This window comes from Sminthopsis crassicaudata, chromosome 4 (genome assembly GCF_048593235.1).
Source record: "Sminthopsis crassicaudata isolate SCR6 chromosome 4, ASM4859323v1, whole genome shotgun sequence".
In the NCBI taxonomy this organism is placed as follows: Eukaryota; Metazoa; Chordata; class Mammalia; order Dasyuromorphia; family Dasyuridae; genus Sminthopsis; species Sminthopsis crassicaudata.
Genome location: NC_133620.1, coordinates 198,873,673 through 198,900,013, shown reverse-complemented (window position 1 = coordinate 198,900,013; position 26,341 = coordinate 198,873,673). Strand labels below are relative to the sequence as shown.

The window sequence follows — 26,341 nt, the reverse complement described above, 5'->3', positions numbered from 1 at the left end:
TTTTTTTTGATTGATGCTTCTCTAGACCTTGGAGCCAAGGCAGGGGGAAAAGTCTATTATAAAATAAACATGTTGAGATTTGTAACCTTTCACAATTCTTTTATGTAATTACAGTTTTATGATTCTCTCTCATATGTCTTTCTTATTTTTCTGTGAATATTTTATTTTATGATAGGCAGTCTGTAAAAAAAAAAAGGTGGTTCCCTCTTTTCCGCCCCCAATAACTGATGTGCTTTAGGCAATGTTCAATTTAACTTCTAGACAATAAAAAACAGACTCCAGCTTTATTTGATTTTTTAATAAACCATAAAATTTAAATAGTCAAATAAAAAGAAACAAAAATAGATATTTAAGTCAAGCACTAATTTCTATCTTTGTTCCACCACTGGGCAACAGAGAATTGGCTTACAAAGGACTATAGGACTAGAGAAGAAAACACATTTAAATTGCTGGTATAATAAACCAAATATGTTGTTTTTTTTGTTTTGTTTTTGTTTGTTTGTTTTTGTAAAGGAAAATGCTTGATAAAACTTATTTTTAAATCCTAAAGTAAGGCTTTTTTAAAAATTAAAGCTCATATGAGTCCACTAAAATCTTAAATTGGTCTCACTGGTGGAGAATGACACCACCACTTTCTGCAAAGTATTTTCTCTCCTCACTGAAGTTTAGAAAGAATCCATGCATTTTGACCCTTTTGTTCATGAAGCTCAGTCTGTCAAAACATTATGGGGGAAAGCCCCAAACTGAGAAGGATAAACACATCTAATATGAGTGATCTTTGGACTAACCTTTTTTTTGTGTGTGATAAAGACAATGTTTTTTATTAGGCTTTTCATCCTTTAATCCTTAGGTAACAGGTAATGTTATTCTTCTCTATCTTTACTCTAATATCATTTCCTCCTTAACTTACATTAGCTAATTATTATCTATTTGTTGTTTTGCTCTGGTCATTATGGCACCTCTGTTTCTGTTTTTGGATCTCACTATATCTGTTCAACAGAATATAACTTTTCCACTTTTCTTTGATTTGCTCTTGATTAGACAGCTGCTACTGTGAAGACATGGAAAAAAAAAAGCAATGAGAGCTAGTGAACTTCTGATCAACATTCAGATACATTTTTAAAATGGGAAATATTGTCACTATTATGGAATTTAATACCATTCCTGCTGCAATGCTAAAGGTCTAGGAAACTCAGATGAGTTGACATAATGAACACAGCAAGATAGTCCACAAGAAACTCTCCGTAAAGAACAAAAATGTTGAAGGAGAGTGCCAGTACTTTTTGAATATTATTTAGTAAAGGGAAAGATACTGAAAGGAAGGATATATATTATGTTTAAACTTTACAGGCTGACTAACATTACAAACGTTACAGTCAGAGACAATGTAAATGCTAGCCTGGAAAAGAATGGGTTTTGCAGCTGACTAAAGTACCCAATGCATCTATCTGTTGATCATACTAAAATGTGACTGCCTCAACCTAAGGGAATAAATAAAACAGTAATGATAAACTTTAACATTGTTGAATGGTGTTATGAAAAAAATAAAATATTTTCACATGAAGATTTAAAAATTGGCAGCAAGAAATTCTCTAGCAGACAAGTTGTCCCAGCCTATCACCATGCCACTGAAGACCTGTTTGAATGGTAAAATATAGAGTATAAACAGTGATCTGCTATATACAAGTCAGAAAATATTTGAAAGCGACAAAATCGTACATGTTATTAAATGACAAAACATGTTTAGAGGCTTTATTTAAAAATCTCACTGCTCATTATCAAAGTTAAAAGATTGTTGCATACCAATACATACTTGTAAACATAGGAAATTCTTATTAAGGAAAGATGGGTTTACTGTAATCTGATCTTTTACAAAATATTACTGCAAGTTATTGATAACAGGATTTCTTTTTTACTTTCTTAAGTCTAATTCTCTTGAAAATTAAACCAATGTTTCCACTCTATCTAAAGTTCAACCATAGTCACATTAGGAAATACCCCTGTTTATTTGTTAATCAGAAATACAATTCGAGTGGCATGTATTTCCATCTGCTTCTTAGGCTGAGTTTCAGCTTCATTATATTTTACAAGAAAACAGAAGACTTGCAATGGTCCTGTAAAGTCTTTCATGTTGCAACTGAGGTTTAATGACGGCAGTGGAGGAAAGCAGTGGTGATGCAGAGTAAGGCCAGCCCAACTGCCCTTATCTGGTCATGGGATCTTTTTTTTCCTGTCTGGCTTGCATTGCAGCAAGGAGGTTTTTCTGGTCAGGTTGCCTCCACCAAACCTGACTTAAGGAAAAGGTTGACATGCTCTGGTTGATCCAGTTTAAAGTTGATGCTCATTCTTTTTTTAGGCGAATAGAATCTCCTTCAATCTGTTGGTTGGGGTATGATACTAATATGAAGAAAATTATCAGGGTAGCTGAGATGTTCACTTAGCCACTGCAAGGGTGTCTCCAACATTGGTTCAATTCCATGAATCATAATTTGATTCTTCTTTACCCCATCTAATTCCAAGAAAGAAATGCAACAATAAACAAAAAATTAGGACGGTCAAAATGTTTGCCTATAAACATAGTTGAACACTTTCTGAAAACAGTGAATCAAATGGATTTTTACATCTTTCAACATGACATGGCTATATAGCAGGAAATGTGGACGTGGAGAAAGTTGAAATGGTACAGTGCTTATAGTACTTAAACAGAAACTTGAGAGTTAAAATGAATCCTGATAAAAATTCTGTTATTGTATGTGAAAGTATTAGTTCTTTCTTAATTACTAGGCTCACTGAAGACTGACGTTAATGAAACTATAGAGAAGAAAATAGACCATTGTATTCATCGACCTAATTTGTGTCAGTTACACCTAAAAACACCTGCTACTATAAATATTAAAATAAGAGATATCTAGAACTTAATGTCTGAGTCAGGGATTTCTAGTTGTTTGGAAGTCTTGACACATGATGGTTTTATGTTTTTGACATCCAATTCTAGTTCTCTCCTGTGCACTCAGTACACTATACCATGTGGACATGGAGAAAGTTGAAATGCAGCAGTACTTATTTACCTAAAACAGAAACCTGAGGGCTAAAATGAGTTCTTATTATTAATAGGAAATATGAATAGAATTTGGTTTTTAAAATAAAAGTTTCATTGATGCCAGTTTTTTTAAAATGCCATAGTGTTTTCTTGCTATATATCTATGTACATGTCAACATCCTTTTGAAACTATAAACTTCTTGTGGATTCCCTATTCATTTAGTAGTGCTCAATCTATAAAAGTCATTCAATGAATATGTAAATATACTTATTCACTGAAATTAAGGATCACATATAGTTATGAATAAAAATATAAGATCATAGAAACACATGAATAGAATATCACAGGTAACATAATCTTGTTTTAATATTTAAAAAAATTTAGTGCCTTCTTTTAAGACAAATAATAGCCACTAGTACTTATATTGTGCTTGATAATTTACAAAATTTCCTGTCATATAAGTAGGTAATATAACTATTATCTCTATTTATAGACTACGTAAATATAGCTTAAGTGACCCATTCATGTTAATGTGTTAGTAAATCTGGGTTATGAACCCAGGTCTTTTGATTCCAAATCCAATGTGCTTTCTACTATACCAAATTAATTCTTGTTTAGGAAATATTACTCCAATGTTTTGATGTCCACCACAAAAATGGAACAGAACTCAAAAAAGAGATATCAATTCTTTAACTGGTCACCTTGATTCTTTTGCTGAATCACCTTTTCTTTTAGGATCAAAAAGGCTCAGTCCCTATGTACACATTCAAGAAGAGAATATGATTGAGGGAAAGAGAATTCACTCAATTCCTTACATTAAGGAGCATGGACAATATGAACAACATCTTCATTATCCTGAAATGGCTTTCAAATCTCATAAAAGAGTCAAATGAGGGGAGAAGACAATGGCCCTGGAATCTTAAAATCTGGAGCAAGAAATCCTAGTTTGAATGAAAATTACTAAAGCAATAAATTTAGAAGTCCTTTATGTTAATGTTCCTTCCAATTTATTAAATAAACCCATAGGAATGTGCCTGGGTGAAGCTAGCAGGTAAGGGGAAAAAGATTAAATAAGACACTTTCACATTGTCCCATAACACTACAACTGTGATGAACTGTAAATTCATAAAATGGCTTCACGAACAAGAGATTCTCTTAAAATGACAGAAGCATAAAATATTATAAACTTACACAAGATGAGTTGTATTTGTGGTGAACTGAGGTAAAATGACTTCTCATGTTGAGACGGACATGTATAGAAATATGTGTCTCAACATTTTAAAATTACACCAGCAATGTGACTGAGTAGAGCATGGTATAATGGAAAGAGCACTGAACTTAGATTTAGAAGACTCTAGTTTGAATATCAGATCTGCTATTTAATACTTTGTGATGCTGGACACCAATCATGTCCCTGTTCAAGGCTTTCTTATTCTCTTTGATAATACAAGAAGGCTGAACAGAGAATCAAGAAGCATATGGAAAAAGCACCTGCTCATCCAAAGTAGTTGTTAAAAGTCCATAGAGGCAGAAAGATAGTTTGGTAGGGTGCTATGTCAAGAAATAGAAAAACCAGACTTTTATGAAGTTTTAAAAATCACTTTATTTCTATGTTTAAGGCTCATCTATCAAACCCATCTATAAGGAAGTATCCTCCCCATTTATAGTTGGGGAAACCAAAACTTAAAGAGGTTAAGGGACTTGCCCATATCTATAGAGAAGGGGTCAGAGGTGAGATTCCAATCTAGTCCTTCCTGATTTCAAGTCCTATACTCCAACTACTGCATCACATTACCTTTTAGTTATAGGCAAGTTCCTTTTGATCTTATTTAACATCTATTATGAACAAAATTCTGTCAAATTTTGTTATCTAGTTTTCAAGTCTATAATGGATCAGAAGTAGTAACAAGGATGGGAAGAAAGATTGTGACAAGTAGATATCATGAAATGAACAAAACTAGCAGTTGGCAAGATGAAGAGGGCAAATGATCAAAAAGTGATTAAAAACAATGCAAAACTACACAATAGTCTGTAGCCACTTTGAATATGGGAAACTCTATTGTATCAAAGCATAGTATAATGTCACTCATAATGAGAACCAACAGTCATCAAGAAAAAGTGAAGTTGTATTTGGTATATTCTTTAACAAGGCAGGGAAGCATGTAACACATTTTATGATCACAGGATCAGATTTAGAGCGAAAAATGGCTTCAAAGACCATTTTGTTCAATTTTCTCATTAAACTCCTCTCCACAAAAGTTTTATTTTTATTATTATTTTTAAACAAAGGAGGAAACTTAGGCCGCCCAAGGAGGTCAAATGATTTGCTTAAGGTCACAAGTGAAAGATTTCTGTCCAAGTCATTTAAAATAATGATATACTTTTAATGTTAAAACCAGCAAATCCTTCAAGATCCAAAAGGTCTAAGACAGCAGTGTGGCATAGTAAAAGTGGAAATAAGCCAGGAAGTTCTAGGTTCAAGGAATCTAACTCCATTACTTGCTAAGTGTGTTGCCATGCTAAAGCCATTCAACCTCCATGAGCTTCAGATTCTTCTTTCAAAATAGTGTCTACTGAAATAGGGGTGAAAGGGAAGCGGTGAAAGAGAAGTAAGGGTAAGCCACACAAGTTGATGTTTGAAGTTACTTTCAGTTTTGACCTTCTATAATCCTGTGACTAATTCCAAGACAGTTCTAGATCGCCATGGTTTTATTCTTATACTGCTTTAAAGCATTTCTACCTCACTTCTCTCTCAATTTTAAACAATAATTATATTGAATTTCTTAGGAGTATTTAATATTCTTAGAATCACTCCTCCTATTAATAACTCAGTCAAAAGGGGAAAGTAGTAGTGGTCTATGAATTCCTTATTGACAAAATTTTTCTTCCAGTCAAAGTCACTTTTAAAGACTCCCTGTTTGATGCATGATTCTGTCTAAAACCAGAGGAGCTGATACTTTTTCATTAAATGTCCTTTAGAAAAAGAAGCAGAATATTGGTTACCATATAATCCACTCATAAGCTGTGTCTAAAAGACAAACTGTCACCTTTCATCTAGTACAAATGGCTATCATTGAGTTGTACCCTTCAGAGGCATTTAGAGTTCATCATCAGACTCAGAGTGGGGTAACTGTAGACTAGGTAGAAAAACATTATTAGGGCCAGAAAGTGAAAGATAATTTATGTTCGCTTTAGATGGAGGCCAGTTAGCAGTGACTCCCTAGATTACTGATTGTAAGCCAATCTTCCCCAGAATGCTAAAAAGGAAGAGATAATATCAATTATTAAGTTTATACACTTAAAAAGAAATGCTTTGCTAAAGAAATTTCTCATACCATATAATGAACTTGAGGACCCTGTTAATTATTAGCTTATGTTCCTTAGCTAATTGTTTTAAAATCTGTATTTTGGAAAACTATTAGTGGGGAAGAGTGCAAGCTTATAATATACAATCTCTGCTTTGTGACAGGACTATGTTATTCAAAGAAAAACCTGCTAAAATGAATGCTTCCACAGAAGGTTACTATATTGAGTAAATATTTTGGTTACAAAATTCAAAAGGAGAGTGAAAGGAATTAAACATGTCACAGGACAGGAAAAAAAGCACAGAGGCTATTATCTTTTAAAAATCAAAATGTCAAAAGCAATAACAGTGCAGCATAGGTCATTTTTAGACTGACAATACTAGTTAAACAGATTGGAAGATATTTAGTAGAATTTTTTTTTTAAATTATGGTAGAAGAAACAGTGAAAATATAAAACTAAATTGAATTTTTGGTAAATCTTGCTTTGTGTTTCAAAGTGAGAATCTAGAATTTACTACTTAGAAATGAGAAAAATATCAGTATAAAACAAATGACTAAGGATAAAAATGTTACTCCACATCTCACCCACTCAGTTTACTTTTATTTTAAAAGTCAATTTAATGTTGAAGTAGACCAATGCTTGAGATAGTAATCAAGTGAACGAGCCTGATATGAGTTTCAGGCCACTGTTCTTCATTTCAATATGAATCTGAAACTGCTACTACTCTAATATACTTCATTACACCAAGTACAGTCATTCATAAATACTTGAGCTTTTTTAATAAGAAAAAAGAAAATAAAGGCCAGAAACATTTTGTATTTATTAAAGTAGAAAAGACAGAATTAATGTCAACATTTAGGCAGCAAATCATGTGAAAAATTTTGCTTAAAAAAAGATAAGAATCTCCATGAATTATGACATTTTGCTTTTCAAAATGTAAAACAAATAGCAATAAAATTTGGGATTTTTAAGTTAAAATGATGCAAGATAAACTGAAATAGGTGAATGAAATTTACAAGTAAGACACTCTGAATAGTTGTTATGAATGGCAAGTTTGTGGTTTGGACCTAGGATTTATTTATCATCACTGCTCTATTAAAATTAAAATGACAGTTAAAGTTCTGGGCATATAATACCTAAAGATGGGAGAAGAGAGAGAAATCTTTAAATACAAGAAAAGTTTAACAAACTTTAGTTATATTATTATATTAGAAGAGTAGGAAAATAGTTTATACATGTAAAATCATGTACTCTTTTTGAATAAGATAATATGTAATGTTAAAACAAGCAATTTTTTGTGCATTAAACTATACAAAAAGAAGGAAAAAGTACAAGACGGTAGAAAAAACACTAGACTGGGAATGAAGAAGTTGATTCTAGTACTGTTCCTGTCACTCAATATGTGTCCTAGAGGAAGTCAGAATCTCTCTAAGACTTGGCTTTCTTATCTGTAAAACTAAGAAAATGGATTTCATGATTTCTAAAGTTTTTTTAGATTGATTTTTGTCTGAACAGAAAGAAATTTCTATTCAGCTTAATTTCCTAACTAAAATGGATGAAAGAGAAGATAATTAGTGGTTTGATTTTTAAGGGAAAAGATTATTTACTCAATTACTTCTCATAGACACAAACAAATTTATAGCCACAACTGTAAAAAGCAGAACATATTGGCCCAAATGTATCCCAAACCATACATTCAATTATCTAGAATGCACATAAATCAAGGACTCTGAGAATTGGACTCTGAATGACTAAAGAACAATATTTTTACTAAGAGATAAATATAATTGATACACAGGCCACTGTAACCAAACAATGGTAGAAAAATGCCTTTATTTGAATTATAACAAAAATCACATATTGTTTGATATGTTGTTTATGTACTATGTTCAAATTAAGTCATGAATAGGCAAAGAAGAATCACAATTAGGAAATCAGCCTTCCAATGTTCTTAAATAGTTTCTCTTCTGAAAGAGTGTATGTGTGGTTATAAATTCTTACATGATAAATGTTTACTTCAGGAACTTCTACTTTTGAGGGCATAGGACTTTTCTCCCCTTCCCCTTCTTCATGAGTTAAAATGTAGCCACCACACTTTTCACTTAAACCTAGTTTTCATCTAGTGATACTAAATGACTATGAGATGGATAGCTTGAATTTCAGCAGGATGATTCCATTTTTTTGTTATTATTCAGTTGTTTTTCAGTTGTGTTTGTTTCTCTGTGACCCCTTTTGGGGTTTTCTTGGCCAATATATTAGAGTGGTTTGTCATTTCCTTCTCTAGCTCATTTTACAGATGAGGAATTGAGGCAAACAGAGTTAAATGACTTGTCTAGGTCACACAGTGAGTGTCTGAGGCCAAATTAGAACTTAGGACGATGAGTTTTTCTGACTCTAGGCCTAGCACTCTATTCACTGAGCTACCTAGCTGCCCATTTACTATAAAAAGTAAAAGTAGAATAAACATGCTGACTTCATAGTTTATTTTAAGGAAAAATTCCAAAATTATCATGAAACCAAAGTATGATTCAAATAAAAATTTAAAATCTAGACTAAGTGAATATGGAAGAAAGAAATCTGAAACATGAAATGGCCACAATTAATATGTTTCCCTTTGCATTTCTCTGTTTTTATGCTCTAATGTAATGAGGAACTATAAAACCTATCATTTGAGGATGTTCAATACCATTTATAAGACATCATTTTATATTCTAGAACAAGTGTTTAAATTGACAAGACAAAACAATAAATGTAGATGAATTATTTGGTTAAGTTATGTCTGGACAGTTTGTTTCAGTATCTGACAAAATCTTTAACCTTGACTATTCGTTTGTCAGTAAAACTTTTAACTAATTGAATCCATCAATGTGAAAACCCACAGGCTGAAGTCTATATAGTACGTGCATACATCACAGTGAAGGGTTTTTGCCTCAGCCACGGTGGGTAATAGTCAGTGAGGTCAGGTCAAGGAGGGTTAAACCAAATCAGGATATAGTCAAAGGAATACATCAAACACCGATTTTAAAAGGGCAATTAATCTTAGACAGAAATGCTTCCTGGGGAATGAATGAGATCTCAATCTTAAGAGCACGCTACATGATGTAGCAGTAAAAACGTACATATACAAGCTTACAGAGCTTTCATCCTGTGATCACAAACAGAAGGAGAGTGCTGTTTATCAGAGAAATATAAACCCATTCTAAAATACTTACATTAACTTCTTCCGGATTTTATACATCTTAATGAACACATACACTTACAGATTACATACACTTGCTATCACTTTCCATGCCATGAACTGTTTTCTTACAAATTTCTCCCTACTAGACTCCTTTTCTAGAAGTCTGCTAACATTTTCAACAGGATTCTTAAAAATCTATGACACTTTTGAATCCATTTAAAAAATCATTTACAAAATATCGGTTTTCAGGATGACTATACCAAATAAAAATATCTATTCAGCCTTATATAGACTATGAAAAAGAAACTATTTATTAAGTTCAAAAATTTTATATTGTAATATATTTCTTTTTTTCTTTCTTTTTCTGATAATTGCAAACTGTGGTAAAAGTTAATTGCAACTTAAGAGGGTTTAAAAATTCTTTCTTGTATGTATTTTTGTTTGTTTTTATCTTAATACTTGAAGCAAATTCTTGAAGAAAATGGAAAACTTAGGATCTTAGGAAAGTGAAAAGCAGTAAACTCCAAAAATTCAAATCCCCTGATGAAATGAACCCTTCAAGTAAAATAAAATATTTTGCAAGAAAATAAAAAATACACACACACACACACACACACACACATAAATGAACATCTATCAAAGTGTTATGAAGCTGACTTACATGGCTTGCTTTAATGGAAAAAACACTGAAACCAGATTTGGAGAATCTAGGATCAAATCCTGACTCTATCAATATTTATATAATCTTGGACTTATTTTCTTATTCTCTATTTCACTTTTTCTCTAAACCTCAGATTCTTCATTTGGAAATGAGGAGATTGGACTGATTATATGACCACTAAGATCCCTTCCAGCTCTGAGTCTATGAGACTACATGAAAAATGTATATTATAAGAAAGTTAAACCACATATTGATAATCTCATTTACATTATTAAATTGTACAACAAATGATCTAGGTATTTTTTAAAATAGAGAGCAGAGGGAAAATTTTAATGTGATTTTGAGTTATGTATTAATGAGTTTTACTATATAACCATTTATTTGGTACTCAGGTACCAATTATTTTCTAATGCTATAATAAAAGAACAATAACTTATGCAAAAAAAGCATTTTTGGAAAAGAGAAAAGATGGAAAGTCAATTCTAATGTTACAGGTATTTGTGAGCCTTCTAAATAATCTAGCTATATATATTTGCAAATGCAGAACAATTGAAGAGATGATTCCCTCCCCTGAGGCTGGGGTTAAGTGACTTGCCCAGGGTCACACAGCCAGGAAGTGTTAAGTGTCTGAGACCACATTTGAACTCAGGTCCTCCTGAATTCAAGGCTGGTGCTCTATCCACTGTGCCACTAGCTGCCCCTGAAGAAATGATTTTATTGTTCCTCTGAATGTGCTTTTAAGAAAAGACAAATGTCTTTGGATTAAAACATCATGGAAAATATGTTATAAAGATTATCACAGTCAATTATGTATCTATTTTTGAGCATGGAATAAAAATGGAGATTGAATGAAAGAAAACAAGGTAGTTGAGGCAGACTTAGGAATTTTTATTTTTACACATTTGTTTTTAATACAAAGACAGACCTCAAATTTAAAGGATAATACCAATTTTAAATATCCTTAAACTAAGATGGTCTGATTGTTCAAACCATGAAATAATAATCATAACAACAAAAATAATATCAATATCAAATAATTATTATGTGTGAGCTCCCAAAAGACAGGGGAAATTACATAGTGCTTTAAGGATTACAAAAAAATCATCTCATTTAATCTCACAATAATCCTGGGGTGAGGAAATAGGTGCTATTATCATTCCCATTTTACAGATGAGGAAACCAAAAGCTAAGTTTAGAGTCACACAGATAATAAGTCTCTGAGGCTGGATTTGAGTTAGGATCTTCCTGAATCCAGGTCTAGTGATCTGTTCCTGTCACTCAGCTACTTCTAATTCTGTTTTTTTTCTTTTTTAACCACTAAGCATTAAAAATATTTTTGTTCTTATTTTAAGACTATGGTTTCATAATTTACATCACATTTAGAATATAGCATCAGGGGGCAGCTATATGACAAATTTAACCTCAGACACACTTAGCACTTAGAAGCTGTGTAAGTCACTTAATCCCAATTGCCCCCCCCCCAAACAAATAAATAACAACAACAATAACATAAAAGAATATAGCTCTATAAATGTTAAAATCTAGAGCCAGCAAGTGTGTAGCTAGTGGGCCAGGTGATACTCAGTTCTTCCAAAGGTTCCAGTTCTCAATGATGAGGTCTTAGCTAGATTTTATAATTACCCAAAGCTATACTTTCAGTAACATCCTCAACACAGAGAATATAAGTTCCAGCTGTTAGTTTCTGAAAAAGGGTGAAGTTAAGTCTTATGCAGCTCCTGTCACACCTTGAAGTGCACATTCTTTTGGGAACAAATAATACCACTTTGCACTTAATACTTTCAAAAATAATCTTTCACCTGATCCTTACAATCATCCAAGGAGGGTAGGAAAGGAAATATCCTCATTTTATAGAAGAGGAAACAGGCACAGAGGAAATTATGGGGTTGTTCAAAATCACAGTGTGTGGCAAAAGAATTTCCAGGATGAAAATATTTGAGAATAAATAATCTAGGTCATGGTTTTTAAACTTGCTGAGATGATGGAACTATTCTTGGCTGTTTCCCTATCTAGAAAACCCATCTCCTAATATAGCCCTTAATGGTGATGGCAGAGGTACACAAAATAAATTTACTAACAATTTTCAATATATGCTTGGCCTTGTGTCAATTTTAAATTAGAATAATTTTTTTTTTAATTTAGGAAAAAACTCAAAAGAAAATTCATCAATAAATGATGATTGAGAATAAATCATAGATATTTAGCACATTACATTAGCAGACTATTGATTTTTTTGTATAAAGAGTATCATGGGGATGATTCCATAAGATTGCTACTGTATCCAAGTCTAAATTACAAGGCATTAATCAAGCTTCCAAGCTTTAATTCTATACAACAATTTGTGACAACTAACAATCTGTTAAAACTTGCATTAAAGCAGAGTGGAATCTGTTTTGTATGTATGAGTTTTGTTTGTTTGGTTTTTTTGGGGGGGTTGCAAGGCAATTGGAGTTAAGTGACTTGCTTGGGGTCCCTCAACTAGTAAGTGTCAAATGTCTGAGGCCAAATTTGAATTCTGGTTCTCCTAACTCCGGAGCTGGTATCCTATCCACTGTGCTACCTAGCTATTCCATATGTATGAGATTTAAAAAAATATTTACAGAACAAGCTAAAGATACCAGTAATTTGTTGTTCTGCTTCATTAACAATCCCTCTCTTGAAGAATTTCAGGGGAGAAAATACACATATAAGCATATATATGGAATAATTCTAAAGAGAAAAAATAAAAGCCAATTAGGAAGGAGCCATATTTGCTATTGGGGGTTGGAGAGGGTTTAGAAAGACTTCATGGAAGAAGATAGTGCTTAAGATTCTATGAGGCAGAGTTAAACAGAGTGCATTCTTGATATGGGGCCCAGACTCTACAAGGACTCGGAAATGAGAGGAACAGTGAAGAACCAGAAAAGGCCAGTTTGGTTAGATCATAAAGTGCAGGAAGGGAGAGAATGTATAATGAGGCAAGAAAGACAAGATGAGGCCATGTTGTGAAGGGCTTCAAAAGCAAACAGAAATTTGTTTTTTGTTCTAGAGGCAATCAGGAATCACTGGAGCTTATGAAAGACATACAGTAGTAGTATGTATTAATCAAGTACATGCTATAGTAGTAGGGTGATCAGCATTGTGGCCAAAGAGAATCCCTCTGGCAGTGACGTCAGGGATGGACTGTACACAGATTAAAGCAGGGGGATCTAGGCAAGAGATGCAGAGGGTCTGAATGAAGGTGGTGAATGTGTGAATAAAGAGAAGAGGCCAGATGTGAGGTAAGGAAACATGAAAAGAAAGATCTGGAAATTAAATAGACATGTGGAGTAAGGGGCAGCAAAGAGTAAAGGATAATATTAGGATTACCAGTCTTGGAGACTGGAAGGATGGTGGCATCTTCAAAAGAAACAAGAAAGCTTGCATCACATGGTGTGCGAGCAAAGAGAGTGACTTCTCTTTCTGGTCATTTCTTTGCATAGAATAATAGAATGACACTATTGTTAAAGAGAAGCAAGACCAACCTCGGCATCAGGGAAACTTGGGTTCAAAGCCAGCCACTGGCACATACTGGTAGCTATCATGAATAGGTCTCATTCAGTGCTCCAGGCAATTCCCTAAGTAGGGATGCCATGATCTCCCTTTGGCAATATCACCAAGCCTATAGACTCCTTCTCAAGATAATGTTTTTAAATGCAAAAAGACAAAATATATGGTATTACAAAGGAAATTAATTATATTGAAATACAGTTATCAAATTTTGTTTAAATTCACACAGATTCCTATCTTAGGAAGAGATGTATTTATGCCAGGATCAAATGACAAAAATGTCAACAGAATGATCTATTCACTGGAAAATAAGAGGAAAAGGGATTTTGCTCTTGATACAGTATGGATGCTTGGCTGTCCGGGTCATGCTAACTTTTACTGAAACCACAAAGATGATAATTTACCTAAGTTTACCTTGGTGTTGTTTTCTATTATTTATAACTAAACCAGATTCTGCAGTCACTTACAAGATAGAAAAAGAAAACACAAAGCAGCTCATCATGGTTATTCGAACAGCGACCTGAAGCAGGTCTTCTTAAATCTTAGTACATCCTATTTTCACATGATGAATCAAAATAAAATTCCTTCCTCACTGAATCATTCGCTATAGGAAATAAAAGACAATGGTATTATATGACTTTTATGAAGCACTTTCTCTTTTTATCATGTGATCATAGGTCACTCACACCCAATCTTCAAGTCTTTCCCTTTCAGCTGAAGAGGCATCCAGGTGTGCCAGAACGCTTGCCATTTGCCAACACCCTGGGTGTATTGAACTAAGGAGTGTATTGTGCCAGTGTTTTTGACCTTCTCATAGATCTTGAAAGGAAAATCACTTTGCACCAAAAAATGGCAAAAAGAATGAATAATAATCCAAGCTACTTTAACAAGGTGGGCACAGGTTATTCTAAAAATGTAGAAAGATATTAGTATTCTACAAAGTGTGAAATACCTCCTGAAAGATATAACTACTTATCATCTTTCAGGGATAGCTATTCAATAATTAAGAAAGAGAAAGAGGAAAAACAAAAACAAACAAACAAACAACAACAACAACAACAACAACAAAAAAAAAACAGCATTAAAAGGTACCCACCCATTACCTCTGGAATTTCCCTACTGGAGCAAAAAAAAAAAAAAAAAAAAAAAAAAGGAGTGGTGGATTAAAGATGGGAGTGGCCAATAGAGCATAACAGAAGAGTCACCCTGTGTCAGTTCTCCAGGAATAGCTCAATGCAGTAAGGTTAGCTGTATAAAAGGAGATGGAAGGAATCTTTTGCTGCTGGCATTTATGCCAAGAAATACTGCTGTTCTCTTAGTTGGATAACCTTCATGCCCACCATTTGAGTAAATACAAAGGTAGTATAAGCAGTTACATGCACTACTACTTAAAACAAATGAAAAACAGTGGTTGCAGAATGGCTGAGATATCATAGGATGCTCTAATGTCAAAAACTATGTTACTTTTTATCTTCTAATGATATATTTGTCTAAGATAGATAAAATATATACTTATATACATACATATATATGTATGTATGTATATAAGTATATATTTTGGGGACAAGGCAATGAGGGTTAAGTGACTTGCCTGGGGTCACACAGCTAGTATGTGTCAAATGTCTGAGGCTGGATTTTAACCCTGACTCCTGACTCAGGGGTGGTATTCTATCCATGGAACCACCTTAGATGACCCATCATTTCCTAAGTATTTTTAAACCATAGAATTAAGCATTAGATAAAAACTACTTTGCAAAGTATGATAGTTATTTTTAAGTTAAAATAAATATTTTAGAGTATCCAAAGAAATAGAATGGTGTGTGTAGGGAGGGGAGAAAGGATTGCACAGCAGAAAAAAATCATCCGTGCTTTAATCCAAGTTATGCCAATTATTAACTGTTAATCCAGTGAGTGGGAAAATCACTCAGCTTGCTTTGGATGCCATCTGTAAAATGAGAGAGTTGCAATAGCTCTTCTAGCTTTAAAACTCTGTAAAATATGTGAAATGCATAATCACCCTCACTTCTATTCCTCTCTTCTAATTCCATAAAGATTTTATAAGAGATTTGGCCTTTCCCCAAAATGGCAACCATGAGGCAAAATGAACTACACTGGGAAGAACCAAAGATGCAGTTTACAGAATAAAGCATTTTGTTACAGTTTTAATAAGCTAAATAAACAAATTAGGTAAAGTTTCAATAAGATGCAATCTTTCTCAGACTAAGTCCAAAAACCATGAAAGAACAACTAAATGTACAAGAACATAAAGAAGGCATCTAGTCATGCAGGTGCGTTTGTTGGCACCTGAACAGTAAATAATTAATTTGATTAATAAAAGCACTAGCTAGTGATGAGTTTCTTAAAAATATAGTACATGAAATATGAAAATAGATCATTTTTCTTGAGCTTTATGAGTTTTACTGTTGTTTTCACTACTTAAACTTAAACCTTATCAACTAAATAAACTAAGGTCAATGATGTTTCTGAAAGGAAATCATACAACTTCTGTTGTCTTGGAATTATATAACAAACACTTTAGATTGTTAATCACTTTTGACTTAAAAAAAAAAAAGTTTTTTCCCAAAGTACCTTCAACATAGCCCTAAAAAATAAAGTATATAATTCCCTAATTTAAGGTTACATGTTTAGAGTGATTTATATATAAGACTTAAATATAACAGTATTATATTACAGATAAAGTTTTTTGTCCATATTATAAAATCATCAATACTCTGGCAGAGATCCAACAGAAAGAAATCACAGTATAAAGAAATAGTCAAGATCATTGTTAGCCAGGATCCAATGATGGGTTACCAGACATTTCCCAACTAATATTTCAACTGTCAAAAAAAACCCCAAAAATTTAAAATTTTAAATGAGAAATCAACCAAAAAAGCATTCTTACACGATCAATATGATATGATATACATATTTTATGAAGTAATAAGGATTTAATGTACATTTTAGATACAGTGATACAAATTATAAATTCAGTTCCTAATAATCAAATATAGTAAATACATAGAAAAGATAGTAAAATTTTACAATTCATATCTTTTGTAATATAAAAAACAAAATATTGATAGATTTTTAACACTATAGGAAATTTTAGCATAAAGAATTCCAGAATAGGGGCAGCTAGATGGTGCTGTGGATAGAGCACCAGCCCTGAATTCAGGAGGACCTGAGTTCAAATGTGGTCTCAGACACTTAACCCTTCCTAGCTGTGTGACCCTGGGCAAGTCACTTAACCCCAGCCTCAGGGGAAAAAAAAAAAAAAAAAAAAAAAGAATTCCAGAATAATGATGTATGATGATCAAGAGTTTCAATAATTTAGGATGAGAAGGCAAGGACTTTTCTGATGCAATTTCTTATCTCCTATTCTTTTCTGGCATTGATCTATGGAAGCATTTTTTTTTTTTGTGGGTTCAAATGGCAGCTCTTGAAGGTTTCAAGCAAATATCATGTGCTTAATAGATTATTATGGAAAAAAAGATAATGTTGAAAAAAACATTTTTCAACATTAAAAGATCTATTGATAGAAGTAATTTTCAAATAAATGAAAAAATAAAGTAAATAATTATACTGTATATATATATATATATATATATATATATATATATATATATATATATATACACATACACACACACATATATATGTATATATATATGACTATATGACCATACAAGTAGGAAAAACATAAAATGGAGGAACTTGTTCTTGAGAATATCCATAAAAATGATATTTTAAGTAGAAATTAGAAGTTTCTTCTCTATACCAGTTTCACTAAATCTTTAACCAGCAGCTTAGGTTTATGTCCTCTGTGGTTTGATTTATGTTCAATACATATATCTTCTAAGGCAAATTTCACACACTTTTAAAAGTTTGTTCATTATTACTTTCCATCCCTTAAATCAATATAATGTGATCTCTTTTTAATCTCCTTGAACTGAGATTTTTTTTTTTTTCTCTCTCCCTCTCTCCCTCTGGAACACTGGAGGTGTTTTGGGGAAAGAGAACAATCAAAGTATTTTAAATTTCTAAATGAAAAAGTGTTATTGGCCTCCTACGTATTTTTGAAAATTACGTCGAACCTACATTATACACTTCATAACTATATCTGATTTACTATTTATAACTATGTGATTTACTAAATGATTTATGCTGTACACACACACACCCACACCCATCTCTCTGACATCATAAAGGTCAGAGCTTTGAGCCACTCAATCAATATATAATAGAGCTGATAAAGAAAACAGAAACACCCAACTGTATTCTCTCTGGTTCAACTCATTGATCTCAAGACTTAATTAGTTTTCTTTTTCTTGTCATTTAAATACCCTGCTTCAAATACCCCTTAAGATTTACAGTCTCTAGGTGTGATGTTTGTTTTCTTCACCCATGTGATTTAATATCAACCTCTTGCTTAATATGTAAAAATTACCATGTAATTTCTATTTATAGAGACAAAAATAATCAAATATGAAAGTAAAAGACAAATTTTATATCAATAATTTAATATTCAAATGCCAACTGAGACTAAGAAAGTAATCTGATGTACCCAACTGATACAAAGTTTAAAACTCATGTTTGAAATCCCGAATCCTATTAGAATTATAGGTTCAATTTTTATGGGGAAAAAAAAGATTTAGCTGTTTATCATACTGAAACATGCATATAGACCAACAGCAAATTTACCAGGTATGAGACATTAAAAAAAATCTTTATCTATTCTTCCTTATTTCAGAAAGGGAGGGAAAGGTGAAAAGTTAAAAAGAAATAGATATAAATAAAAAAATACAAATAATAAGGAGGCAAAGATTAATATATTACAGGCAAAGAAATTGTGATTATACTGACTTCAAGACAAGATTAACCTGTATTTCAGTTTTATAGCATTTAATATCTACTAAGTGCTATGCTTAAATGGTGCGGATATTAGCAAAAATATCAAACAGTTCATACTTTAAGGTTTCTTAATCTCAGGTTATTATACTTGGCTACTTGATAATTACAGATTTTCTAAAAATAAAGAACAGATAAAGAAAAACTACAAGGAAATTAGTTTATTAAGTAACTTGTGTGTATGTGTATATATATTTAAATTTGAGTTGATATTTTCTGTGTCTGCCTCTGTAATGAAATTTACATATCAACACTACTAAAAACTGTGTAATTCAATATTAATAGATATGCTTATATAAAAATAATAAAGTTCAAATGAAGGAGACAACTTACCACACTCATACCTGTTTAATTTAGACTAAGAATCAATTTACGTTGCTAAATTTTAAAATAAGATTGAAAATCACAGCTGTAAAAAAAAAAAATTAAATAGCACATCTAATTTTGTTTAAAACTGCTCCATATATATATAAAGTTTATTTTTATTGTTTTAAAGATCTAGTGAAAAAAAGTTTACTAAAAATGAATTAAATGAAAGAATAGATGCTTCTGTTTGAAAGGATATTTCCTTCTTACTAAGTATGAAAATAGGAAAACTATTTTCGGATTGATAGAGTAATTATTCATAAAAGCCAATGAAAGGCAGAGTTTTATTTTGTTTTTTAAAAGGGCTAGAAATAAAGGAAATTCTCTAAGAATGATGATCATACTTTACCTTCAGGAGTAATTACAGAAGGACAAACTTCTTTTAAGAGATCACCTAGTGTATGTAATTGTCCATCTGCAGCAACTGGTCGAAATAACTTCTGAATGAAAGGCCTCTCAGTTGTTGCCTATTAAGAAAGAAAACAACAGAAAGGGAGAATACATAAGATTAAAAAAAAAAAAAAAAAACTCCCAACCCTCTAAGAATTAAATATTTGTTGTTCACAAATTGATACAATGAGAAATTCCAAGTTAATTTTAAGAAATAAATTATGGTAATAAAAGGGAAAATAGAGTCTGTCATATTACTTACATTGAGATAATTTGCTAATGTTATATATAGGCTTAGCATTTTAAATTTTAAACATTATTGTAAATATGCTCTACAAAGAAAGTTTTCTTTTAAAAACTGCCACACTTTTAAAAAATATTACACTAATTCCTCAAACCTACAAAGGAGAAACAAAGATGGTACAAAGTCTGAAAAAGTAGGAAGTGACTAACAACTTCAAGTACTCAAGTACTAAAAATTACTTTTAGAAGAGTCCTTTTCATCAATTCACTATTACTTTCTTAGAAAGAGATGAGAGAACTGTTTTTGTCACCTACACATTTACTATGACCGTCTTTTAATTCAATGGAACAGTTAAAAAAAAAACAAACCCTCAAAAAACAACCCATCTAGGAAGCTTCTATAAAATCTCTAGCAAATCTCCCCAGTTTGAGATCATATATCTGGTAGGCACATCATAAATATTCTTTCATAAATATTCAGTGACTCCAACAACCCATTCTCAATTTTTATGCCAAGTCTGCAGGGCTTGATGGTGTAATAACAATGGGGAATGATATGAAAGCATTTTAAGAAAATTGACTTGACAGTGGTGGGCAGTAGAGGTTAGCTGAGATAAGCCTAGCCAGGTTAGAAGTATCCAAAGCAAATGTGAGGGTGATTAATATGGAAAAAAAAAGGAGAAGGAGGTATAAATGCTGAAATAATAGAAACTACAATTTTATAAAACCAAAAAGCATTCTATTTTGAGGCTAATGCAGTCAAGTAAATCTTTTGCAGAGAACTGGAGACTCAGGTATGTATTAGCCATTTTCTCTCATAGTTGCAAGAAATGTGAAAGTACAGTCAAGTGTAATGACATGCTAATAGGGAAAAGGAAAATCTGGTTTAGTAAAAAATTAAAACATTTTGCCCTCTTGAGAAAAAAAATTTAGCCACAACTCTCTTGTGTGGTTCCAAACTCTGGCCCAGGTTTGCAAGTACTATCAAAACTCATTCTGCCTTAGTGTTGCTAATAAAAAGATGTTCTAAAAAAAAATAATATTAATATTGCATCTGAACAATGCAAAAAGGAGAAAAAACCCTTCCTCAAATAAAATGGCACCAAAATCGTGTTATTTCTTTTTTAACTAAAGCTTTTTAAAAATATATAATGTACAAAAAATTGCTCAAGTCCTATTAACATTTGCTATTTTTATGTCTTTTATAAAGTACATTGTTTCACTTTTTAAATAGCCTCATAAAATTATTATCACTAATAATAACTTGTATTTATACCACTTTTAAGTTTTGCAAAGCTCTTTATGCTTGTCACATTGGTTCTTCTTAGTATCCTAAGAAGATACTTAGAACAAGTTATAACAAGAAATTTAAAGGCAGAAAAATCTACTGTAAAACTTAGCTACTTCTAAAAAGCAATGAATTCCAAAGATTTCACAAAGCAGAAATGAATCTTTTCTCTATTAGTCAATAGCCTCCATGAAGTCTATGCTGAGGCTTTGCAGAGAAAAGGTTAGATTATTTCTAGAAATACTTTAAAAGATAAGTTTTCCTATTTTCATGCTCTTCTAATTAAGAGGGCAAAATCCAAGAGATTTAACATAATAATTAAATCTGTAAACATTGCTTTGTAATAAATAGTAAGAATAAAAGTTAATTGAACCATAGCATGACCGACAGAAAAGCTATCAAAAAGCTATCATATCAGATGATATATCACAGGATCTACAATATTGTTAAACTATTCAAGTTATAAAACATAGACTTTTGGTGATATACAAAATATTTCAGTGACTTCCAAGAAACAGCATTAACTTGCTACGACAAACACCATAAGAAAAACACTCTTACGTGGTAGAACATCTTCTATGATTAATTGCAGAACAAATGACTATCTAATGACTGACTAAAAAGTAGATGTTACTTTTACAAACATTTATATTAATCTTTTAACAGATATTCTAAGACAGTAAGACAAAAAGGATGGTAATTATTTTCTTTCTTCATCATTTTTCCCCCTTGAACAAAGATAATATTGGTCCATCAAATAATTTATGAAACAAGTAAAAGATAAATTCCCTTTGAATGCTGTTTGCAAATATTAAGTAAAGCCCAAGTATTTTTTTGCTTTTTAACAAGTCATTAAATAGCCTACATTCTTTTATACCAGTGGTCCTCAAACTTTTTAAATAGGGGCCAGTTCACTGTCCCTCAGACTGGGAGGGCCGGACTAGAGTAAAAACAAAACCTCACACTGTCTCCGCCCCTCCGCCCATTTACCGTAACCCGGAGGGCCACATAATCGTCCTCAGCCCACTGCATCTGGCCCGAAGCCAGTAGTTTGAGAACCCCTGTTTTATATGCTTATAATTATGGAATGGTCATTAGCATTAGCTTATTTCTAGGAACAAGTACTTACTCTTAAAGAATTTTGATATCCACCAAGATGAATAATAAAAGCTGAAGTAATATTGGGAAAAGCTTTGTTTCTAATATTAGAAAGCCAAACATGCCAACAAAGTTGGTTAAAGTTAAATAAAACACATTCTAGGTGAATATTAGATGTAATTTAGGTGTTGTTTTTTTTTTTTTAATCCTTAACAAATACCAAGAAAGGGGGCAATATTTTCATATACAAAAGACAGAAAAAAAAGCGTTTTATGTGAAACTGTAAATCTCTACACATTTCTCTCTCAACTTCTTTCTGTGCATTTTATAAAATGCTTCAATTACCCCCTTTTGTTTCTGGCAATATAATCACAAGTGAACTATCTATCATGCCCCAACTTGAAAAGAAAAGAAAAAAACAAACAAACAAACAAACAAAAAAACACAATCCTTCTAAAAATTTTCATAATCAACACATCTGCCATGCCTAAAACTACATAAATCTTTTGGACTATATGTTAAAGTCAACTAGCATTTATTAAGTGCTTATGTGCCAGGTAGTGAGGATACAAGGAGCTAATAGTATTAATGGAGGAGACAGCAAAAAATTATATACAAGATGTGTGTGTGTGCGTGTGCAAAGAATTGAAAAAGAAATAAAATAATCTTAAAGTAAAGGCATTAGCCTTTAATTGGGGAACACATTTCATCATTACTCTTTTGGAATTATGGCTGATCATTACATTGATAGTTATCAAAAGAAATGGAAACTCAGGAAATGACCATCAACTGGGGAATGAATGTAATAGAATGTTATTGTGCTATAAAAAATAATGAAAGGAGGGACAAGAAGATGGTGCAGTGGATAAGCGCACCAGTCTTGGAGTCAGGAGGACATGAGTTCAAATCTGATCTTAGATACTTAATACTTTCTAGCTGTGTGACTCTGGGCAAGTCAATTAATTACCCAATTACCTTGCCAAAACAAAACAAAAAATCCCAAACATACACAAAAAGAAATGATGATGGGATTGGTTTTAGAGAAATTTGGGAAAATTTGTGTGAACAAATGCAGAGTAAAGCAAGAAGAACTAAATACAATTTATGCAATAACAACATTGCAGAGACAAATAACTCTGGAAGATTTAAGAATTCTGATCAATGTAGTAACCAATCACAATGCTAGAGGAACCATGATGAAATTTCTGAGAGGTGATGGATTCAGAGTGCAGAAGGAAGCTTTTTTTTTTTTTTTTTTTTTTTTAATTCAGTCATATCAGTAGTAACCAACCCTTGGTGACCCTTTTTAAAGTTTCCTTGGCAAAGATAATGGAATGGTTTGCCATTTTCTCCTCCAATTCATTGTAAAGATAAGGAAACTGAGACAAAGGTGGTCAAGTGACTTGTCACACACTAGTAAGTGTCTGAGGTGTAATTTGAACTCAGGTTTTCCTGATTCTAGGTCCCAGTACTTTATCTACTATTGTGTCACCTAGTTGCCCCTAGATTTTTTCCTGGACATAATCAATTGGAGGATTTGTTTTATTTGACTCTGCATATTTGTTACAAGTGGCATTTTTCCCCTCTCCCCTTTTTTTAGGGATATGGATGGCAGGGAAAAATGAATTAAGTGAAAACAAAAAAGACAGAATTATATGTGAAAATGTAACTTACACAGAATTGCTTTTCTTTTTAACATATAATAAAATATGAATTTCCCATTCTCTCCCCAACTGAAAGTGAAAAAATAAAAACAAAATTCTTTGTAACAAAAGTGCATGGTCAAGCAAAACAAAGTTCTATATTGGCCTATGTGCCCAAATATATCTCCTTCCTCTGTCTGGAGATTGCCGGAATTGTAGTGCTCTGGAATTATGGTTGGTCATGTCATTCACTGCTTAAAATTCTAAATTTTTATAACTTCTGTTTTTATTTCTACTGTGCATAAATTTTTTTGTGATCAAACTTGTCCATTTTTCTTCTGTGACCTTCTCTTTCCTTTGGTCAATGAGTCCTTTCCTCATCCATAGCTGTGAAAGGCATATTCTCCCTTGCTCTTCTGATGGTTAGGATATTACCTTTTATAACTAAGAAATGCAGACATGTGGTATACTGTATAAGATCTTGATCTAACTTAATTTCTGCCACTCTGGTTTCTACTTATTCCAACTGTTTTCATCAAATAACAAGTAACTTATTCTAGTAACTATGGTCATTGGGTTCATCAGACATATTATATATGTTTCTGTATATCATGTACCTAATCTGTTTTACAGATAGACTTTCTTGTTTTTTTTAGCCAATACCAACTGATTTTTATGATTACAACTTTGCAGCTGAGATCCATTACTGCTAGGTCCCCTTCTTTCAGTCAGTCAATCAATAAGCATTTATTAAGCATGGGCTAGTACAAGGCACTAGCGAAAACTTGGGGATACAAAAGGAGGCTAAAGCCAATATCTGCCTTCAAGCAGCTCACAATCTAATGGGAGAGACAAGAAGCAAACAAATATTTTTAAAGTTGTATGCATTATAAGGAAACAAAAATGTTGCAAAAGAACAATGCCTTGTATGACAGGGATTCAATAAACATTGACTAAATAAATGGTGTTTCAAAAAGCATATCTGACCAGGATACCTAGGTTCTGCAATCAAATTTCCTCATCTGTAAAATGAGAACATTGGACTACATGGTCTATGCAGCATCTCTTTGGGGTCTTGGGAAAAATCACATCTTTTTTTTGGGCCTTAGTTTCCTTGTTGGCAAATTATCATTCTAGAATTAAAATTCTGCAATTCTGAATGAATATGAACACCAATGATACTATTTTATTTTTCTCTAAAACTTTTATATGCCTAATTAATAACTTCTTTTTAAGTTCTAGTCCAGGCATCCTTACTTGGGTCCATAAACTTGTTTTTTATTATTTTGATAACTGCGTTTTAATAGTTTCCATTTGTAATCCCTATGTGTGTGTGTTTTTTTTTTTTAATGCATTAAAAACCCATTATTCTGAGAAGCAGTTCATAGGTTTCTCTAGATTGCCAAAAGGGGCCATGACACACACAAAAAGGGTCAAGAACCCCTGCTATCATAGGACTGGATTATTCACTGTTCTTTGCTCTTAGTCTATCTTCTTTTTAATTTTGTTCTATGACTGATCCCCTCCTCTCCTTGGTCATTATTAAGCTATTTATTTTTTTTCAAGGCATTTGTACATACAAGTCTTCTCTTGTTTTTATTAAATTTATAATCATAAGTACAAAGAGTTTAATTTCAGCTTGGTCTGAAAATATAATTTTGATAAGTCATTACATATTCTTTTATAAAAAGAAGCTAATAAATATAAAACATTGTTTCATTTTTTTTTTTAAAGGGATAGTCTGATTTGTTTTAGCATCACCTGATTTTTTTCCAGTGCCCAAGGCCCTGATGACCTTTGTTCATTTATCTGGATATTAAAAAAATTTAATACTATGAAATTTAGAACTTTTGTGTTTTATATTTATTATTTCAAGGCAATATGTACAACTATATACAGCAAATATGATTATATTCATTAGTGGCAATAATAGGTGACTTAAGCTACCAAAAACTTGTATGTTCTAGATACAAAGCTAGCTTTGTAAATTAAAAAAACAACAACACACTTTTTGAATACCGAAAAAAATTTTTTTTTCAATTTTGGTCATGATGTTATTTACATATTTATTCTTAGTATATGCTTTATGGAGATTACATCAAATGCCACATGGATTTTATAGGTCAATTACCCAGACATTTCCCAGATGATAAACCAAATTTTGTGGGTATGTATGCTTTTTATTTCATTTTCAAATGCTTGTTTTTAATCTCAAATATCATTGTGTTTCCAATCTTTACATCTAAAGAGTAGATTACTCCTTAACTTCCTAAATAATTCTTTTTGAATCCTCATTAGACATAAACTACTTAAAATTATCCTATATGTTTAACCCACACCAAAACCACCTTATAATTTCCATGTGTGGAGAAATTGCATTTTAGAAAAAATGTAAAATTTCTGTCTTTCATATCTGAATCTTACTAATACCAAAATCATAAGGAATAGAACTTAAATTAACAAAGTACTTAGAAATAATTAAAATGTCTTCAAATTATAAGCACTCATTCAGCGTTTCCTTAAAATGAGTTCAGACCTTACCACAAATTCATAATTCCTCAAAGCCATATGTGGATAACAGGTTTCTCAAAGTGATCATCATTCTAAAAAATAAATGATAGCTAAATTTTCTAAACATCTTTAAACTATACATCCATTAAAAAAAGG

The 26,341-nt window shown here is 32.0% G+C and overlaps 1 protein-coding gene across 3 annotated transcripts in view; it reads right to left on the bottom strand.

Moving 5' to 3' along the window:
* Positions 1-1,725: 1,725 nt before the first annotated feature.
* ATG5 (autophagy related 5) overlaps positions 1,726-26,341 on the bottom strand; it is a 131,638-nt gene continuing 107,022 nt past the window's right edge. For all 3 annotated transcript variants that reach the window (XM_074310183.1, XM_074310184.1, XM_074310185.1), the window contains 2 exons: positions 19,362-19,479; positions 1,726-2,509 (listed from right to left, as the gene is read on the bottom strand). In XM_074310183.1, coding sequence (XP_074166284.1) covers positions 2,373-2,509; positions 19,362-19,479 — 255 coding nt within the window. In that variant the 3' untranslated portion in view covers positions 1,726-2,372. The remainder of the gene's footprint in view (positions 2,510-19,361; positions 19,480-26,341) is intronic.